This window comes from Oryzias melastigma, linkage group LG8 (genome assembly GCF_002922805.2).
Source record: "Oryzias melastigma strain HK-1 linkage group LG8, ASM292280v2, whole genome shotgun sequence".
In the NCBI taxonomy this organism is placed as follows: Eukaryota; Metazoa; Chordata; class Actinopteri; order Beloniformes; family Adrianichthyidae; genus Oryzias; species Oryzias melastigma.
Window position 1 is genome coordinate 4,218,706 of NC_050519.1, and position 22,409 is coordinate 4,241,114.

The 22,409-nt window shown below is 40.4% G+C and overlaps 1 protein-coding gene across 1 annotated transcript in view; it reads right to left on the reverse strand.

Annotated features, from left to right (window-relative positions):
- The window catches only part of ngfra (nerve growth factor receptor a (TNFR superfamily, member 16)), a 42,051-nt gene that overhangs the window by 11,601 nt on the left and 8,041 nt on the right, over positions 1–22,409 (reverse strand). The window contains exons 3-4 of the mRNA XM_024271951.2: positions 14,836–15,198; positions 1,681–1,912 (exon numbers count right to left, since the gene is read on the reverse strand). Of these exons, the coding sequence (XP_024127719.1) occupies positions 1,681–1,912; positions 14,836–15,198 (595 nt within the window). The remainder of the gene's footprint in view (positions 1–1,680; positions 1,913–14,835; positions 15,199–22,409) is intronic.

Here is a 22,409-nt window from a genome sequence, read left to right on the forward strand (position 1 = left end):
GGGCTGCCACGATTAGTCGACTAATCGACGACTGATCGACTATTACAATAGTCGACGACTAATTTAATACTCGATTAGTCATTACATTACATTATATGGAGTTGGAGTGTAGTAAAATTGAAAGTTATAATGGCATTATGCTGGCTTTTTGGACTATTTTGGCATTTATTAAGGTTTTTAAGCTAGTTTGGAGTTTAGCTAATATTTCAGCTACATGCTAGCTATTTTGGCTAATTTAGGAACTTTCTGTCTTTTAGGCTAATTTGGAGTTTAGCTAAGATTTCAGCTACATGCTAGCTATTTTAGCTAATTTATGAATTTTTTAAGCTAATTTAGAGTTTAGCTAAGATTTACACTACAAGCTAGCAATTATGGCTAATTTCGGATTTTTTCAGGTTTGAGACTATTTTGGAGTTCAGCTAATATTTTAGCTGCATGCCAGCTGTTTTGGCTAACTTAGGCTTTTTTTTCATTTTTTTGGGGCAAATTTCGCATTTAACGAATATTTTAGCTGGCTATCAGCTTCAGCTATTTCAGCTATTAGCTTCAGTGATTTCAGCTATCAGCACTAGCATCTTCAGCAGCTAAATTGTGCTTAACGAATTCCCACTAGCATCATCGCAGATAATGCTATGTATCTAATTTTTAGTTAGTTTAAAGCCAATGAAGGTTAAGATGTGTGCGTTACATCCAGTTTGTGCATGACCCGATTGGTCGACTAATCGGAAAAAATAATCGGTGATTAGTCGACTATTGAAATAATCGTTTGTGGTGGGGGTGAAATCTTTCCTCTAAGGTGTCGTAAGAAAGAAAAATTGCAAAAACAGTCTTGTCCTTGCATTTTGAAGACTGATGAAACATAAAAATCAATCTAGTTTTTAATTGTTGGAATATGATTTTTGGTTTTACAAGTTTACAGTAGACTGGAATGTAAAATGTTGGTGGTCTCAGACAGTAATGATCATTAAGAAATTCCCTCCGAGTGCATTTTTGATGATATTTTTCACCTTTTGTCTTCTGCTCAGGAACATGACATTGTGTGCAGAGGAAATCCTGCTACCTCCGTTTATCAGCATGACGCTGTGTATTAAGCTCATTAAAACCATTTTAAAATAAACTCTGCCAACCCCGAAACATAATTATCCATTATTGTGGTAAATTGCAAACTGTGTGTTGAGTGTCAGGTTTTAGCAGAACAAATGCTGGCCGTTTGAGATGTTGAGGTGATGGAAGAGCTTTACGGCTTTCTGCTTTTGCTCTTCCTGTTAAACATGAGGAATTTTCCTTTAACACTTGTAGGAAGTCGCATCATTTTCATTGTGTTGGTGCCTGACAAGAAGAACATGTGGATTATTAGCCAGATGTGACTGAGCTGATAAATCCGGCTCTCAAATTTCCTTGGTCGGCGCTCTTCAAACAATCAATGCCACTAATGAGCTTGTTTACTTACTTTAAATGTGTTTTAGCTGGTGTTTGTATCTGTCTGTGCCAGTGCGTGTTCTCACTAATGTGTTTGTGTCGCATTAAATGTGGTTGTTTTTCTGTTAAGGTTTCACAATTGTGTGTTTTTCAGGGTGACATGTGAGCTCAAGTGGCTTCAGAAAAAATCTTTTTTTTTTCTGGGAGTGGATCAAAAGCCAAATGTTCTTCTCCGTTTTCACTTCTTGTCTTTCAGCTGACCTCTTGAACACGATGTACGCCATCAACCCCACCACCACAGCAGCCAGGATGGAGCAGTAGATGGGAATGAGGTTTTCGTTGAAGCCGTGGCCCAGGAAGCGAGGTGAGTTGGCCCTGGGGGTGGTGGTCTCGCTGCTCGGCCAGGGGCTTTCTGGGTTGTAGGGCAAGACCTCAGAGGAGTAGATATCTGTCATCTCCGAGGTTAGGCTGACATCTGTGGGGGCGTTGGGATCTGTAGGAAGGAGAGGTGAAACATTTTAATGTTAAATTAAAAAAATACTAAGTTTACCTATAAAGAACAGCTTAAAGAACCCCTAACTCACATGTTGTGTCAATAGAGCGTCTTTAAAAACCCTGCTTATCTGCATTTTTATTCATTTGCAAAAGCCTTTTAAGGACATAAAATTAATGGAACATTTAAGGGAGCTTAATTATTATTATTTTTTTTCTAAAAGCTTCAAAGTAATAGCAATAAAAACAAGAGTCTTGTGAAATATTAATTGCAACTGTGGTCATTGTTTTTTTAATTATTTAAAAAGAAAAAGCTAGTTAAAAATTATTTTTGCTGCTTTTTTCTTCAGTTCCTCCTGTTTTATTAAATATTGAAGTAAAAAAAATAAATAAAATGAAGATGGCAAAAGTTCTAATGTAAATTGAAGAGATGTAATAAAATGAGATAAGAAACCACTAAAGGTCCAAAGAGTTAAAAAAGGTGATCTGAGAGCTCACATGTGTCTCTTCAGTGATGGAGTAAGAACTCCCAAACAGAATTACAAATGTCAGAATCACATTTGTTCCTTTGACTTAAACCAGAGATGTTTGCACGATTTATTTAACTCAAAAAGTAAAAAAAAAAGCAACAATTCTAACAGCACTAAAGTGGCAGTGAGCTTAAGGATGATCCATCAGGTTGACTTCTTTATATAAATGAAGTCCAAGTGAATACTTGTTTTTGATTGGCTGTAGGGTGTTCATTACAAAGTAAAAAAATAAAACAAGTTCTGCAAATTCTACACTCACAACACCTTGCTAGTACCAGGTTGGACCCCTTTTGCCTTCAGAACTGCCTTAATCCTTGGTGGCAGATATTCAACAAGGAAACATTCCTCAGAGTTTGGTCCATACTGACATGATAGCATCAAACAGTTGCTGTTGTCGGCTGCACATCTATGATGCCGATCTCCCGTTCCAGTTTATGACATGGTGCCTTATCCTGCTGGAAGTAGCATCAGAAGATGGTGGAAATGGAAATGGTCACCAATGATACTCAGGTAGGCTGTGGCGTTGGAATCAAAGGGCCTAAAGGGGGCCAAGAAAATATCCCCCATATCATCTACCTATCTATCAGATGGAACCAGTCTGGCCATTCTCCTCTGACCTCTGGCATCAGCAGAACTGCTGCTCACTGGATATTTTCTCTTATTCTGACCATTCTCTGTAAACCCTAGAGATGGTTGTGGGTGAAAATCCCAGAAGATCATCAGTTTTTGAAATACTCACACCATCCCATCACATAAAATAACCTAACACATTCTTACTCCCAACTCATCACATATTCACTTCTGGTTAAATACCTTTCTGCGTCACTTTTTTACACTTTGGGTGTCCCCAACTCTCCGTTTTTTGATGTGCTGGCTGTTTGTAAAATCAAGGGTTCACAACCCTCGGGATGCAGTACCAGGCGTGGTACCGCACGCGGACGGGTCTCTGGGACGTGGTCTGTACTGGTACCCTAACTTTACCCGGCAGCAACAGATGCCGTACCAGACGCTGTACTGGATCAGAGTACTCAGTACTTGACCGTTCCAGGCTTAGGGGGTTGGGGACAAGTGGCTTAATGGGAACAGCCAGCACATCAAAAAACGACAAGTTGGGGACACCCGAGACGTCAAAAAGTGACGCGGAGGGGTCCTTAACCAAATATTAATATGTGATGAGTTGGGAGTGAGAATCTGTTGAACAACCACGCCACGTTCAAAGTCATTTCAACCATCTTTCTTCCCCATTCTGATACTCGGTTTGAAGTACAGAAGATCGTCTTCTTGACCAAGTCTACATGCCCAAATGCATTGAGTCGTTGCTGTATGATTGGTTGATTAGAAATTTGCATTAATGAGCAGTTAGACAGCTAATAAAGTGTCCAGTAATTCAACAGAAACATGGAACATAGATGGACATACGTTATTCTACAGTTTAATACAACAGTAAGACCGTAATCATGCTTTGTATCACTTATGGCGTTCAGCATATGCACCTGTTTCCTCCACTGAGAGAGGCAGATTCTGTAGCTGTTACCATGACAACAGATTATACCACATACTAAATAGGCAGCTTCTTGAGAAAAAATTACTTAAACCATTAAAAATAGCAAGAAAAGTACAAAGATGTGATTTAATATTTATTTCCTTCGTAAGTGATGGTGGAATCGTCGGTTCATTTCTGATAATGGACATCTCGTCGGCCATTATCCCTCACTTGAACTTGGAGGTGAAGTCAGTGCAGCACCACATCTATGCAGAACCTCTTTGGATCAAAACAATCCACTTATGAGAGATCTTTATTTGCAGCGGCCTTGTTTTTTAGGGTGTGGTTACCAGATAGCCTGCACACATGCTGCAGCTGTTTCTGATAGACAGATGGGTTCTGGCTGGACCGCTGCGTGCAACAAAGGAAGAATGTGTGATTCTTAACTAGTGGGGCAAAGTTTTTTCTCACCACATCCTTAGTGTGGGTGATGTCTGCACATGATCATTAACATCTTGAGGAGCAGGATCTGCTGCTTTAGTGAGGTCACCTTTTGCAGCTTAGCCTTCGCCGAGGCCAGAACGATGATGAGTTATCTTTGCTACTGGAAGTCTGGTTTCCATCACGGCAAAGGACCTACAGACCTTTTTTTCCATAGATCTGCAGATACCCTGTTGGTTTGTGCTTCATTAATGACTCTGTAACATTTCCCATCCTGCATCAGCACCGCGTCCATTCTGATGAACTGCTTAAATCTCCCAATCCATCAGTCCTCGCTGCTGTTCTGGAGAACAGCTACCAACGCTGCAATTATTCTGTAAGATGATCAAAAACTGAGCAGAGCAGCCCACGGATTCCTCATCCTCTTAGGATTTGATCAAGCATCCAAAAAACTCCACTGAGGACAGAAACATGCAGCCCGGTTCAGATTCTGAAGCTCTCAGCAGAACCTCGGGCTGCTGCTCATTAGCTTTGTCGCAGGATTAACCTCAGGGGGACCCCTGAAGCTCCTTTCAAGGCCAAAGACGAGGGGCCTCAACCCCAAATTCCTTTGGATTTGTTCCTAAATATTAGCATTTTTGAGGGCTGCGAGCTGCTTTCCCAAATCAGCACTTAATTCATGTTTTACAGCACTCTAATGTGCAGTTATGAGCAGTATTTCAATTATGAATGTTGATTTGGACCGTTCCCATGAAAACCCATGCTGTTTAACTGCAGCAGGTTTTATCTTACGTAAGCACCCAAGATTAAAGTGAGAGCCAAAGGAGAGGTCTACTTAATGCTTCATTAATAATATATATATTCAATAGGATGTTGATACATCATAATTCAAATAAAAAAAGCCGGAAAATCTTTATTTATTCAGTTTACGTGACACATTTCTCTCAATGACTTTTTGGAGAGAAAGCTGACACTTTGAAGTGTCCTCCTCATAGATTTGCATCTCCACCCTCATGAGTCGTTGGAAATTAAAGTTCCATGTCTGATTCTCTCAGCACCTCAAAAATCACATTTTAATAATTTAACATCCAGAAACTATGTCCTGGTTTTTCTGAACAATCCTCAGAACTTTTTCACAGTTTCATCTAAGCTGCTCGGAAACAAAGAGGAAACAGTTGCTAAGAATTTCCTGGGAAAAATTCAGTAAATAATTGAAATATTTTTGTTTGAAACAGTCGCAAATTTTTGTTTTAAAAGGATTTTGTGATGAAAATTCAGTTGAGGATTCTACTAGAGTAGGAGGAAGTAGGAAACCTGGTTATTAGACAAAAAGTGTGGGGAAATAGGGATAATTTCCCAACCAGCACCACCAAATTGTGATGGCCCATAAAAATCTAAATTTAGTGGAACCCCTTAACGCCTGAATGTATTTCCAGCTATGAAGACGGATATTCATCTATGTTTTTGCTTGTAAGTAAATGCTACATGTAAGTAATTTCATAGCTGATTTGGTTTGTCGCATATTTGAGACAACAGGCATTATAGGGTTAAGAAATAAAAACAATAAAATTAAAATTAAAATGAACAAAAAAAGCAACAAAATACAAAGGTTAAATGAAATAAAAAATATTTTGCAGGACAAAAAAGCAGGATGGATGGATGGACAGACAGATGAATAGACAGATATAAAAAAGATTTTAAAAAAATAACTGCAAACGTCAACAGGCCACAAGCCAGTGCCCTGCTTGTGCCTGTCCCAAGTTGTCAACCAAAGGAGAGGATAGATTCATTGAACGTAATGAAGAGGGATATAACACCCCAAACTCTCAAAACACCCCTAATATTCTATCTTCACCCCATTGTGAGGTTGGCTAAATCCATTGCCTGGTTTCCAGTGCAATAAAGCCTGAAGATTCCAAACTAAAAGCACTCAGTGTTAAAAAAAACATCATGAATTAATTGCCGAAGGCTAAAATGGACATAAAGAACAAAGTGGACCGTTGCAGCCAAAGGCTCTTTCTCACGTGGCAGATAGTCAAGTTTCTCCACATTGATCTGCTGCATAATTTAAAAACAGTAACTCATTTAAAAAGGCCAGAGGGATCTTCACGTGCAGCTTATACGGACGTCTGTTTGTTTTTGAGGGTCCGCTTTGCTCTGTCCGACCGCGTGGCGATGACAAAGCAGTCCTGCCTCTCGCTAGAGTCTTGGTTTACTGTAATATTAGAAAGCATCTTTCAGAACGATCCCGCACATGTGCACACCATACTTAGAAACATGCAGACTGGAGACACGGAGCTATTTAAAGCAGCGCTATTGATTCAGATCTGTCTAAAAGGAGGAAACGTCGGGAGTACGGTGGAACATCGGCGTCTGTATTACATGCGTCTCTTGACCTTCCCTCGGATGTAGTCAGGTTTCCTCTGCTCTCCCATACATCATCTGCCCCATGCAGGCCTCGCTAATGCTATTAGCAATGCAACATGAGCTTGCAAATGGAATAACGTGTGAATGGAAGGTGTGAAAAAGGGTTTAAATGTGCAGATGGTCAATCTGAGAAGTAGCTTTACGGCTCTGGATTATCGGTCATCCCACATCTTTATTGGTGCTCGGTGAAGCTCTTCCTGCACAGATGTACTGTATACTTCCATCCGTCCCACCTCAACAAAAGCCGTAAATTGACCTTCTCAGTCCACGCCGAGGTTACGGCTCTCCTGAGGGTATGCTTCACATAAACCTGACTCAACACAGAATGCAACATCTCTATTGTCCTTTTCCTGGTTTCAGGCTGTAAATGCAGACGGTTGCACTCCGAAGAATAAAAAGCCGAGGAGGTTACTTGGCATACCTGAATGATTAACAGTTCCACTCTGAGTTTAAGGGTGTATTCGACTGGACACATTTGGTTTGCTAAAATGAACCAGAGTTTGTTTCCCCCGACCAATTTTCAGTCTGACCAGACCCTGGTCCGGGACTGGGAACTACTCTTGAACCCATTTTTCAAGATGGTCTTGGTTAGTTTCCAATCAGACTGAGCTTCGGTTTGCTCTAATGCTGCACTCACACCGGACACAATTCGCTCGTCAAATTCGTGTCTGCCGCCTCTCTTTTGAAGTACATCAAATTTACTGCTCGACGGCGTGACGCCCCGGCCACGGAGCAACCGCCAGAGTTTTTCTGGACTTCGTTTGTTGACACATCTTGGAAAACATGGACAGTGTCGAGCGATTAGCTTTGGTTTATATGTTTTGGAGAGCTCTACAGAGGTGCAGGAAAGCGTCTGGGTTCACCAGATCTTTCAGAGTCTCTCGGACTGCGGTTTATTTCACTCCGGCATGGAAGGCTGCGCCTGAATGACGTCCGTTTTAAACATTTCTTTTGACTGTCTGTGGCCCAGTTTGAGTATTAACCAGAAAAGGAAAAAATAAAAATAAAACTGGAGAATCTTTGTATTATTGTCTTGATGGAAAATAAAGCAACACAAACCCATGGAGCTAGAGCGATTGTGCCAGCAATGATGGCACCCGCGGGGCCTCAGCATAGTGAGCTCGGCTGCCCAGGAAGCGGCAGCTGAGGCGGTGACCCTGCTAGCTCTGCCGGACCCCTGGGTGGCAGTGCTCGCTACACTGTCCACTGGCCGCCTGGCTAGCGTAGCAGGTGCAATTGCTCCAGCTCCATGGGCTCCGTGACAGGCTGGGGACCTGTCCAGGCTATTTCCCAGCTTCGCCCAACGGCAACCTGGAGCAGTCTCCATCAACCCCTCGGCCCCAGCCGGCTAGGAAAATGCATGCGTTAAGGGTCCATGATGAATCTTTATTTCTACCCTTTGATTGAGTCACTGAAGACGACACATGATCAAAGTGGTGTCCATGATTGGTTGATGTGTTGTGTCAACCACATCACGCCGCAAGACCTCAGATCGCAGCTGTATGTTGACCTAACAAATAAAACTGCTGCACAAGTCGCGTCCGGTGTGAATGCAACATAGGTTTTTTCAACAAATTCTCACTCCCAACTCGTCACATATTGATGTTTGGTTAAGGACCCCTTGGCGTCACTTTTTGATGTTTTGGGTGTCCCAACTCGTTTTTTTTTTGCCTGCTGGCTGTACTGATTACATCACGAGTCCCCAACCTCCAGGCCGTGAACCGTAACCGGTCCAGTACCCTAACCCTGTACTGGTTCCCGTCCGGGCACGGTTTACACCTGGTCCCGCATCCAGTACCCCATCCGGTGCCGGGTTATAATAATGATGATACTGCATGAATCCAGTACCGTTGAAATTTACGAACAGCCAGCTTGTCAAAAAAACGGCGAGTTGGGGACGCCCAAAATGTCAAAGACTTGGGGATAAGAATGTGTTGTTTTTTTCTGCCTAAATAAGCTTCATGCTCGGAAATAAAACAACTGGACTAATAAGGCCACTGTAGCCGAACTTTACGGAATGTAAACAGAGTAGAAATGATGCAACACCAGCTCATTGAATTATGGTCGGATGAATACAGGCTAGTTAAAACCACTTTTACACATTGCTTCACTCCTCTCCCAACAATCTATATGTCTTAAACACTTATCGATACACACGTTCAAATTTGGTAAGCGAAATATAAAGTTGAGTATCCTAACAAGGATTACAAAGAACTTCCATTGTAAGAAGCCCTCATAATTACTTTCCAATGACTGAAGAGATCTTTAGTCATGTGCTTTACCTCGAAGCAAACGTCAGGTTGAAAGGGACCAAATGCAAGGTTCAGGACTCGATCTGGACCAAATTAAACAGACTCTGACCTTACCAACAGACTTTTCCAGTCTGAATGAACCCTAAGACACTCACGAAAGAAAAAATCAACCCTGACCTTTACCAGAGCAGACAAGGAAATGTTTGATGGCAGGGTGTGGACATGACGAGGAGGTCAGAGTTAAAGTTTTCATTTTTATGAGCCACTCAGGTCTTTACAGAGAGGCTAACCCCCCGTCCCATGCGCGCCCGCTTAGAGTTCAGGGTGGAGATGAGCAACTATCATGCGCCGCACATGCACAATGACCTCTTTATCAGCCGCCAAACACTCTCCCTCTGTCTCCACTCGGCTCCTATCTCCACTGCCTGTCGCACACATCCATCACACACACACACACGTCCTGCCAATTATTCAAGCCAGCGCTCTGTCTTCTGTTGAAGGGAGTTAATAGGAAGAGGGGGAGTGTGAGCAGAACGTGAGGAGGGGGTTCAGACGAACAGAGGAGCTGCTGTAAAGTGCTCTGATTAGCGCTAGTAATTATGCTGCAGTGACGGAGGCGTTGAAAGCACGCTGCATGCGCACCTTCCGCCACTCCACCAGCCCGTCCGGAAAGAGATGTGATGAGCAGCGTCTGACCAGAAAGCAGCGATATCTGTGGTTTTAATCTTTGCCTCTCTGGCTGCGGCAGACAAACACGTGCTAAACATTTCCAGCTGAAGTGGAGCGTGAACAGCACCTCCTGGATAAACAGTGACGGAGCCAAAGCGGACAGTAACCTTAAGAAGGGAACATCAAAGATTCTCCAAAGCTGCCTGGATTTCACCAAAAATCTGGAAAAATTAGACCCGGCAGGAGGAGGCACTGCATCAATCTTTGGGTTCTCATGGAAAATGGGGCCGACACAATTAGTCGACTAATCGACTATTAAAATAGTCGACAACTAAATTAATATTCGATTAGTCTATACTTTATATTATATGGAGTCGGAGTGTAGTAAAGTTGAAAGTTATAATGGCATTCTGCTACGTTTTTGGACTATTTTGGCATTCAGTGAGGTTTTTTAGGCTAATTTTGGGTTTGGCTAATATTTCAGCTACATGCTAGCTATTTTTGGCTACTTTAGGAATGTTTCAGTTTTAGGCTGTTTTGGATTTTAGCTATTTTTTCAGCTACATGCTAGCTATTTTTGGTCAATTTAGGATTATTTTCAAGTTTTTAGGCCATTTTGGATTTTGGCTAATATTTCAGCTACGTGCTAACTGTTTTGGCTAATGCAGGCTTTTTTTCATTTTTTTGGCTAACTTGGAGTTCAGCTGATATTTCAGCTACGTGCTAGGTGTTCTGGTTAACTTAGGTTATTTTCAGTGTTTAGGTTATTTTGGAGTTTAACTAACATTTCAGCTACCAGTACGTGCTAGCTGTTTTGGCTAATGTAGGCTTTTTTCTTTTCTTTTTTAGCTAATTTGGAGTTTAGCTAATATTTCAGCTATATGCTAGCTATTTTTGGCATATTTATGATTTTTTCATATTTTAGGCTATTTTTGAATTTAGCTAATATTTCAGCTACTTGCTTGCTGTTTTGGCTAGCTTCGGCTTTTTTCATTTTTTGGCTTATTTGGAGTTTAGCTAATATTTCAGCTATGTGCTAGCTGTTTTGGCTAACTAATGCTTTTTTTTTTTTAGGGATAATTTTGCATTTAAATAACATTTTAGTTGGCTTCAGCAATTTCAGTTATTAGCTTCAGTGATTTCAGCTATTAATTTCATTATCTTCAGCCATCAGCACTAGGATCTGCAGCGGCCAAATTCAGCTTACAGCATTCACACTAGCATTATCACAGGTAATGCTATATATCTAGTTTTTAGTTAGTTTAAAGCTAATGATGGTTCAGATGTGTGCTTTAAATCCAGTTTGCACATGATTATTGATTAGTCGACCTGATTAGTCGACTAATCGGAAAAGATAATCGTTGATTAGTCGACTAATATAATAATCATTTGTGGCACCACTAATGAAAAATGTTTTGTGTGTCTGAAGCTTGTCAGCGTGTGCACGTCTCCCAGTCATGTGTGGGAGCTCGTAGAGGTCACTCAGCGAAACCTGAGTGTGAGCAGAAGAAATCCCAGGACTCATATCGACCCCTCAGCATAGAATACCAGCACAGCACATCTGCTGCAGCTCCCTGTCTGTTTCCACCGCTCTGTCGCTGTCATTGTATCTCGTAATTGACACTTGCTGACAGCTGGATATGAACTGGGGATTTGGGGAATTGAAAACTCCAATCACAATCTTAACTAAAGTGGGATAAAAAGAAAAAAAATGGGAGAAATGCAGAAACTAAATCCCAGAGAGGAACATTTTTGCTCTGCAGAAAACAAATTGGTATGAACATCCATCAGAGACCACCATAGAAGCCTGGAAGCATCACCGCTCCATATGTGAGCGAAGCCATTACTGCACACCCAGCAGTGCCATCAGACAGGGCTCCCCTTTCATAAAGTCACGATGATGCTGTCCCCAATCTGCAGCGTTATTGCTTCTGTGTTTCTGTCACTCAGGACGAGGTGGGTCAAAGTTGAGCTCCTTGGGTGGGCTCTGAAACAGCTGTGTTGTTGATGCAGTGAGCAGATATCTGCGGTTATTGCAGAAAGCATTTACTGTATGAACATCATCTGGCGACTCGTTATGTAAAACGCAGTCAGGAATGAAAATGAGTCTTGTTTGTGTTGCTTTGGTGGGGATTTTCTGATGATGTTGCACCTCTTGGCTGCATGCTAGGAAAAGTTGTCGAGTCATTGATGATATTATTTACTGTTTTTCCTCATTCGTCAATCATTCCAAGTCTTATCACTCAACAGTTTGTTAGTTTTCAGGCCATTAAAAGTGAAGGTTCAACACCCCGAATGACTCCTGGAAGTTACCACAGTTGCTGACGGATCTTTTTATGGTTGAATACCATAACACACTTGTGTGAAAGTGAATGTGTGGGGGCTTAAAAACCATGAAGCCTCGTAATGATAGGATTAAAGAATAAAACCTCTGCAGGGATATTTCTGTTTGTGAAAAACGTATAGGAACAAATAAAATACATTTTTCGTCTGTCAGGGTTCTAAAGATGAGATTTCACACTCTCTGTTTTCTTGTTATGGCTTCAAGGGCAGATTTTTATCTTGGATATCCAGAGAGATGCCAAACAAAGCGAGGATCAGGTCAATTTTATGCCTGGCCTGACCCGGGAAAATTTACAGCTTCCTTGGGCCCTCCACCGGCCGACACCAGCAGCTCGACTCCGCCCGCCGCCCGAGAGCGTTATTGATCGCCTCTGTGTGGACTCAGCAGCAGGTTGTGACCTTTTAAGGCTAAAACTTTAAACTCCCGGCAGTTTGAAAGTCTGACCAGCTTGACCTTTTAGCCACCCCCGTCACCCCCCGCCCTCAGCAGCTAATGTATGACGCCTCAAAGTCAGCTTGAAATAACTTTAAATCCAGTTTGTGGTTCTGAAGCTGCTCAGCTGGAGGTTCCTACACGCCTAATTTGTGCTCAGGAACAAACAAATTTGCCTGCTGCGTTCAGGTATTTAAGCTCCAAACAACATCTTCTCCATCTATATTGCATTATTTATTAGTCAAAACTCCACGCCAAAATAAGACATCTCAGCGCACGTATCAAACATTCCTCGCGGACAATTCAGACCTTTCTGCTTCTGTGCGCTCGTGTTTAAATGCAGGAAAAGTCATCGCATGAAAGACCGTTCACTTCCCCGAGCATGAAAGGATCTCTCAACCACGTGTGTATGGCAAGCCGAAGAGGTCAATAATCACCAGGATAAACGCCGCTTCTAAGGCAAGTTTTGGGGAAACACAAGACAGTGTAATTTACGTCCTACTTTTAGAACGTGAGTTAAAAGCAGCATTTTTTTATTGCCAATATGCCGTTTTTTGCTCCGTTTTTCCTGACGATTATTGACCCTTTTGGCTTGCCATATTGCTGCTAGTGCACAGGTATCACTCACCAGCTTGAAATAACTTTGAATCCAATTTGTGGTTCTGAAGCGACTTAGCTAGAGGTTCCTACACGGCTAATTTGTGCTCGGGTACAAACAAACTCATGTTTGCATTCTCTATTCAGGTTTAAGCTCCAAACAACATTTTCACCATCTAAATGCCGCTATTTATTAGACAAAACTCCATGCAGAAATAAGACATCTCCACGCACGTATCAAACATTCCTTGCGGACAATTCGTCCACGAGCAGAAAAAATCATCGCGTGTGAGAGACTGAGTACTTAAGTGTGCAAGAGCTGCTCCCTCAGGCACATGTATGGCAATCGCCAGGAAAAGCGCAGTAAAAAATGGCGTATTGGCCATGAAAAACGCCTCTTTTAATGCACATTTTGGGACAACACAAGATGGCGTGATTTACGTACTACTTTTAAAAAGTGTGTTAAAAGCTGTGTTTTTCATGGCCAATACGCCGTTTTTTTACTTCATTTTTCCTGAGGGGCCTCTGGTCACATGCAAGATGGCGCCAGAATTCATCTCTAGCCGGAGAGGAAATCGTAACTTTAGCCGGTTACGTAAGCAGAAATTTCCTAAACTTTAGGAAACCCTTTAAAAAACTACCACTACTTCTAGCAGTTTACTGTTAAATGGGAGAGAAAACTTTAATTGTTTAATTTATTTCAAGTCAATATTAACAAGAGTTCAAATTTGTATAGCTACACCCGTTTACCTCTGGAGAAAGAGGCGGCGAAAGGGCCATTTTTTCTGCTTGAATCACATGATCAGAGCCCTGAAATGCCATTTTTTACTCTTTCACTAAGAAAAAAGCAACAAAAATGGTCGATAAAAGAGAAGAAACTGGGAAAAAAGGTTGAAAGCTTAAAACAAGTTTCTAATGCGGCCGGCTCCGGCAGGGGGAGGGGCTTCCGCAAATAATTTTCAGGCACCATATTTTTTCTCTGTAGCCAGATTCTCTTGTTTTTCTTGGCAATTATTGACCCTTTTAGCTTGCCATATTGCTGCTAGCGCCCACGTATCACTCGTGCCGAGGGACCAGCTCACGCAAGCAGATTTAGACAGATGACTTTTTCTGCTCGCGAGAGGATGAAACATGAATGCGCAGGAGCAAAAAGCACTCGTGGAGGGCTGAATTGTCCTCGAGGAATGTTTGATACGTGCGTGGAGATGTCTTAATTCAACTAATAAGTAACGCCATACATCTATGGCAGCAGAAGCATCTCATCATCATTGTCATTTGTTTTTCTCTGAAATTAAAGCTCCTAATTGCAGTTTTGGACTTGCTTGGATCAAATATACTTAGAAGATGAAGCTGGGCACTTCTTTTAATTGTTTGAGTGCTTTGTTGTTGTGGATTAAAGAGAAAAAAAAATGGTGGAACTCCTTTCAAATTCAAGTAATACAGCCAGATTTTCAAAAACCTAAAAGTCGATTTGCTGTTAAAACATTCTGTTATTTGACCCTTAAATGTCCAGTTCAACCTGATGTGGTTAAAACAAAGGTAACAATAAGAATACCAGAAGACCTCATGGCTTTACATATGGATAAGTGCGCTACTTTAGCTTTAAGATTACCTCCATCCACTGCATCTGGTTTCAATCATGTTCTGACACAAATTCAAAAAGTTTGATTTTGACTTGTGTAATCCTGTTTGAATAAAAAAAGATCACCTGAACGAGCATCACTGTGACTAAACGTGCTGCAGACTTACTGAAGCACACCGTGTCTGTGGTGGGCGTGCACTCAGACTCCAGCGTCTCTATGTTCTCCTCGCAGATGGTGCAGGGCAGGCAGGGCTCCACGGAGCTATCCTGGTCGGAGTACGTCTCATCCACACAGTCCTCGCAGATCGTGTCGTGGTAGTGGTCGCACTGGGAGTACACGCCCCGACCCCTGGGGCACACCGTGCACCTCTCGCAGCGGCCGGACAAGGGGTTGAAGAAGAAGTTGTAGTCGCACTGACACTTTGCGTCGCTGATGTCGGTGCAGGGCGCCACCATCCGCATCAAACCCAAACACTGAGTGCAGTCTGTGCACTTCTCTGTGACGCTGTAGTTCTCTGAGAAGGTCTCACCTGCAGATGTTAGAGAGAAGATGTAAAGAAATTTTGTCATTTTTCTGATGATATGGAAAGAAAATTGAGTTCAAATTAGTATTTTTTTAATTCAAATTGTTGTGAATCGAGAGTAGATGAAAACAATGTCAGCTGGATAACTCTGGTATTAATCTGCATTTTTGTTGCGATGAAAATGTTAGGTTGGGGCTGCTAACGGGAACAGAGAGCTCTCAGCGACGGTGAGGGGAAGGGTGGGTGGGGTTGCTCTGTGCCGATTCAACTCTGAGGTGAATTTCTACTGCCACTCTGAAGAAACTTTGACCTTTTTTTGGCTAAAAAATTGCATAATCATGATAGAAAAGGCCACTGGGAATGTGGGATCTAAAATCTAATGACAGTGATCCTGTTTATTGCTTCTTTATTAGGACTTAACACACAGTCTGATTTTTACTCCTGTTTGAGTGTGGTACTCTCGCTGAGGCGTGAGTCAAAAGCTTGTTTTGCTCATAACTTTATTGATCTCTGTGTGTTTGAGCGGCGCTAAGTAAACTGCTGTGATCTGAGAGAAGTGTTTGTGCATCTACTCTCTCAAGATCTTTAACATTTTTAGATGCTTGTAGTACATGAGAACTGTCCGAATTATTCCGTATGTCAAGAGAGACTCTCGGTTTTGTCTGTAAGCAGCAGCTTTATTGTTCCCTGAAGTCAAAGGCTCTTCTTCAGTTTCCTCACTAACTCTTTTCTCCCTGAAAAAACTTTACAAATATGTTTTATTGTGTGGTTTTTGTTAGCTTTTGCCTACTAGCTTAGCAATCCAGCCAGCCGCTTTAAGTCACATGACCAAGACAAATGTTGTTAACAGAATCTGTCAGTTTTCCAAAATAAAACTTCCTTAAGGATCAGAAAATAAGCTAAACGGAAATAATTGAAGTTTATTTATTTTTCTGTCTGTGACCCGGTACCAAGTGACCCACGGACCGGTACCAGTCACATCTTTTCTTATGACCGTGACAACAAAAGTAGCTTTCGAACCCTCTGCCAGCATGAACTTTGATAGTTAATCAGTGATGGCACTATGACAAAAATGATCCTCAGCCTCAAAAGCAGCCGTCCTCTGACAGGCTCAAATCTTTTGGCAATATTTCGCTAAATGTATTTAAAGATTTCCATCTGAGCCAAACTAAATCTGACTGAAGCTGTCTGCCGTCCAGGACAGCGGCGCTGCCGTGCCCAAAAGAGTGAGTCAGTTCTTGACAGCTTGTTTCCTGAACCTCCTGCAGAAGTGATGAACTCTGCAAACTTCATTTTCGACTTAAAGCATTAGACACAGTGCGTTTTATAGATTTTTTTTGGGAAGGGTTTTGGGGGCAATAAAGATTTAGACTCTGACTTTTGTACAGATGGGCTGAAAGCCGCGGTGTCCAGTTCCCTGTTTCCTTTCAATTACTGCAGGCTCTTCAGATTTGCTCTCCAGGAACATTTTGTGTCAAGAGGTTTTGGAAGAGATGACCTCAAATTAGCTTATTCCTGCTCTAAGAGCTCCTTGGGGCAAAACATATTGCATTAAGGCTGCATGTTCATCTAGAATTATTGTCAGATATAATTGGAAGCCTTGTGAATTATGCATGCCGGGAGAGCTTGCGTGTTGGTGGGTGAATGAGCAGAGCAGCTGACGGGGTGAAAAGAAACACCCCGCCGCTCAGATTCGTGGCAGCGTCTCCAAAATCCACTTTCGCTTTCTGTGACGAGGCGCACAGGAGAGCGGTCACCTTCCAGGGTTTCACAGGGAAAACCGAGCAAGCGTCAAACCAAACGTTCTGCAAACTGTGTTACTTTTTGATGGCGTGCAGTAGGGCTGCCACGATCAGTCGACTAATCGACGACTAAAGTCGACAACTAATTTAATAGTCCATTAGTCGTTACTTTATAACATATGGAGTCAGAGTGTTGTAAAGTTGAAAGTTGTAATGGCTTTCTGCTAGCTTTTCAGGCTATTTTGAAGTTTAGCTAATAATTCAGCTACATGGTAGCTACTTTAGCTAATTTAGTAATGTTTTAGTTTTTTAGACTAATTTGGAGTTTAGCTAGCATTTCAGCTACATGCTAGCTACTTTAGCTAATTTAATAATGTTTTAGTTTTTTAGACTAATTTGGAGTTCAGCTAACATTTCAGCTACATGCTAGCTATTTTGGCTAATTTAGGATTTTTTCAGTTTTTTTAAGCTAATTTGGAGTTTAGCTAATATTTCAGCTGCATGCTAGCTATTTTGGCTAATTTAGGATTTTTTCAGTTTTTTTAAGCTAATTTGGAGTTTAGCTAATATTTCAGCTACATGCTAGCTATTATAGCTAATTTAAGAATGTTTTAGTTTTTTTAGACTAATTTGGAGTTTAGCTAATATTTCAGCTACATGCTAGCTATTATAGCTAATTTAAGAATGTTTTAGTTTTTAGACTAATTTGGAGTTTAGCTAATATTTCAGCTACATGCTAGCTATTTTGGCTTATTTAGTCTTTTTCAGTTTTTTTATGCTAATTTGGAGTTTAGCTAGTATTTCAGCTTCATGCTAGCTATTTTAGCTAATTTAGGATTTTTTCAGTTTTTTAAAGATAATGTGGAGTTTAGCTAATATTTTAGCTACATGCTAGCTATTTTGGCTAATTTAGGAATTTTTCAGTTTTTGTAGGCTAATTTGGAGTTTAGCTAATATTTCAGCTACATGCTAGCTATTTTAGCTAATTTATGATTTTTTCAGTTTTTTAAAGATAATGTGGAGTTTAGCTAATATTTCAGCTACATGCTAGCTATTTTGGCTAATGTAGGAATTTTTCAGTTTTTGTTGGCTAATTTGGAGTTTAGCTAATATTTCAGCTACATGCTAGCTATTTTAGCTAATTTAAGAATGTTTTACTTTTTGTTGGCTAATTTGGAGTTTAGCTAATATTTCAGCTACATGCTAGCTATTTTAGCTAATTTATGATTTTTTCAGTTTTTTAGACTAATTTGGAGTTTAGCTAATATATTTTTTAAAATAATTTTTATCTAAGTAGTTTATTTGACAGGGACAATGTGCAAAAACTTTAAAGATGCTTCACACCAGATTATAGCCAAAGCTAGTTTCCATCTGTAGTCCCCAAACAAGTAAAAATAAATACAATGCAAACTTAAATATAAATGTAAACAATCATTCAATACCCACTCACACATTAAACTTTTCCACAAACAACTGATTACATAATACAATTTTACAATAAAATCTAACTAAAAAACATATCACTGCTTACAAATAACAAAAATTATTCAATAAAATGTTGGCCTAATTTTGTCTTTTTTCAGTTTTTAGGCTATTTTGGAGTTTAGCTAATATTTGTTGTTTTGGTTAACTTAGCCTGTTTCAGTTTTTAGGCTAATTTTGCATTTAACCATGGTTTGCCCTGCCTATCAGCTTCAGTGTTTTCAGCTATCTATTTCAGCTTCTTCAACTATCAGCACTAGCATCTTCAGCTTCCAAATTTAGCTTACAGCATTCACCCTGTGATAATGCTATATAAGCATTTTTTGTTAGTTTAAAGCTGACCATGGTTAAGATGTGTGCCTTAAAATCCAGCTTGCACATGAGCCGACTCGGAATCAGAAAAAATAATCTGTGATTAGTCAACTATTAAAATAATGGTTTGTGGCAGCACTAGCGTGCAGTAATTTCTCGCCGTGTGAAATAATTTTGTTTAATAAATTATTGGGGCTTGCTGGAATTATAAATAAAGCTGCACACGTGTGGGCTCCATTGAGCAACTCTTATCTGCTTCTCCACATGAGTTTTCTCCATCGTGTTGAGCAACATTCCATCAGAGCTGCAATGTCCCGGGACTCGCTCCTGCATTGTGTGTACACAGTCGCACCAACCAAAGCACTAAACACCTTGTAAACATCTGTAGAGCCGCCGACGAGGCCTGTCACATTATACAGGCAGCCTGAGCGCGGCAGATGGAGGCAGCGATATGGAGACAGGCAGGTAGGAGGCTGGACGAGCGGCTGACAGATGTTCGATGTGTTCAAGTGAATCTAGAGAGTGTTTGTCGCCGCGTAATTGAAGCAACAGCCTCTGAGGGTGGTCTGTCAAACCTAATCTAAAAAAGCTAATTTTGTAATCAAAGAGTTAAGAAAGGGCTGTCGTGCCACTGGAAGGGGAAATGGATCAACAAGCGGTTTTTAGCAAAACTATCAGGTGAAGCTGTTCTTCTTAAAGTCACACTCTATTTTTTTCTATTGTAAAATTGTGATATTTTAATTATGATTATGATGTTTTTAGCCTAAATAAATAAAAGTGTTTTTCAGACAAACTTCCTACAGAGCAAGAAAAGTTTATCAGATATTTGGCTCTGAATTGTGTGTGATAGCATGGAAGTTAGCCTCCACTTATTTCCCATCAGCTCTTTGTTTACATTCTCTCCCGTTACCTTACAGACCCTCACAACCCCCAATCTAAACTAAATATTTTGCATTACCTGGGATAATGCTGTAACCTGAATTTGCTCACTGAAGATGCTCGTGATGATATTGATAGATGCTGAAATTGATAGATAAAAATGCTAAAAGCTTAAAACACTGAAGTTGATGGCTGAAACTGTAGAAGCTAATAGCTGAAAATGCTGAAAGTGATGGCCAGCTAAAATATTAGCTAAATGCCAAATTAGCTTAAAAAATGTAAAAGTTGCCTAAATTAGCCAAAGCAACTAGCGTGTTGCTAAAATCTTAGCTAAACTCCCAAAAAGCCTAAATTAGGAAAAAAAAAGCTAGTGCAAAGCTGGAATATTAGCTAAACTTTAAAATAGCCTAAAAAAACTGAAAAAGCCTAAATTAGCTAAAACGGGTAGCATGTAGCTGAAATATTAGCTAAACTCCAAAATAGCCTTAAAAACTGAACAGAAGCATAAATTAGCCAAAGCAGCTAGCTTAAAAGTAGAATATTGGCTAAACTCAAAAATAGTCTAATCTATGAAAACAGCCCAAATCAGCTAAAATAGGTAGCATATAGCTGAAATATTAGCTAAACTCCAATATAGCCTAAAAAACCTTAGTAAATGCCAAAATAGTCCAAAAAGCTAGAAGTGTTTTGCTGATCAGTGCTAGCTCTGCGGAGAAATTTGGTGTGTTTTACGTGAGGTATTAACATTATATTACACTTAAAAGCTTAAAAAAAAAGGAGATTTGCGTGATATACGACTAATCGACTATTAAAATAGTCCACAACTAATTTAATAGTCGATTAGTCGTTAGTTTATATAATATGGAGTCAGAGTGTAGTAAAGCTGAAGGTTATAATGGCGTTATGCTAGCTTTTTGGATTATTTTGGCATTTATTCAGGTTCTTTAGGCTATTTTGGAGTTTACATGCTAGCTGTTTTGGCTAACTTAAGCTTGTTTTCCGTTTTTTAGGCTAATTTTGCATTTAGCTAATATTTATCTTGCTATCAGCTTCAGCGTTTTCAGCTTTTTGCCTCAGTGATTTCAGCTCTCAACTTCGGCATTTTTAGCTATCATTTCAGCATCTTCAGCTATCAGCACTAGCATCTTCAGCGGGAAAATTCAGCTTACAGCTTTAACACTAGCATTATCGCAGGTAATGCTATATTTCTAGTTTTTAGTTAGTTTTAGTCTATTGATGGTTAAGATGTGTGCTTTACAACCAGTTTCCACATGACCCGATTAGTCGACTAATCAGAAAAAATAATCGGTGATTAGTCGACTATTAAAATAATCACTTGTGGCCGCACTATTGTAGACAAATAGATCCACAAACGTTTTTTTTTTCCAAAAAGTTCAAAAAGAATGTGGTTGATTATGACATACTTTATTTTGGGGCTTTTGTGAGTTTCCTGTCATCTTTCATTTTATTTTATTTTATTTTTTACCTCATGTTCTACATAAAATAAGGAGAGGCACAGACTCTGTCCGCCCACTGCTGATCCAACCTGCCAGAATCAGTGCTTCCCAATAGTTTGCATTAGAAAAAACAACTATTTAATAAATGTTCATTGTTGCATACCTCATTAACAAAGTCACTTTTATAAATCGCATTTCTTATCCAAAATTAGTCTAATAGAGTTTTTTTTAACACAATAAGCTGTCATATATAACATATGTGGGGTAAAAAATACAGATATGTCAATAAACTCCCATAAGATCCAGGATTCAATTTGGCGTATTTCTTCGCCCCCTAAACCCTGCGATACAGTAATACTGTATTACCGCTCTGCAGAAACTATGTCCTAGAAAATGACACTTTTTTGGCAGCTAAAAACAGCATAATTGTATTCTTTTTTTAAAATCACTGGAAACATTTTTAAATGGATCAAAAGGTGATCAGAGTGGAACTATAAAGGCCGTCTCCTCGTCTGTTTCAGCCACGGCGTGCAGGCTTCCCGCTCATTTCTCTCAGTGCTGCATGTAGAAAAGGTACGACCGGTTTATGCATCAATGCCTTCATCTCAGGCTAAAATGATAAAAGTCAAAGGCCAGCATAAAACTACGGGGTGTGCAGTGTCTTTATTAATAAAATATGACCTTCTTTCTGATTTTCCACACTTCAGTGACGATCAGCTTTCCAGTTTTCAAGTCTCGCCGCGTAGAGGGGATGTGACCATGAGTGGGGGGGCATTTAGCACTTAAAATGTGCCACTTCACCTCCCCTCTTCCTATGACTGATGTGCTCTAGTCCCATTAGTGTCATCAATAATGTAGATATGGATGGCCTTGAAGCTGCTCGATGATCCTAACAATCAGCACTTCCAGGGTAACCTTTTCAGGCTCCAGCGTTTCAGCTGCTGACCCTCATGACCCCGAAGATAAATGATCAACATTTGGAGTCTTCCTAAATTCAAACATTTCTGTGTGCGATCATTGGCCATCTCCAGATGCAAAACAGGTGTTTTACCAGATTTTCTGCTGCTATGATGAGGAAAAGGGGTGTCTTTTAAATAAAGAGTCAAAAGTAACTCTTGTTTTCTTTTAAAGTCCCACTCCAACCATCTTTTGATCTATTTTAAATGCATTCTCTGTGGTTTTTTTTAACTATGATTGTCGTTTTTAACCAAAATAAAAAAATCGGTGTCATTTTCTAGGACAGGGGTCGGCAACTTTTAACAGTAAAAGAGCCATTTGGGCTTGTTTTCTACTGATCATAACCTAGAAGGAGCCGTATAGTCTAACTTTAGTATTTATGAAATTT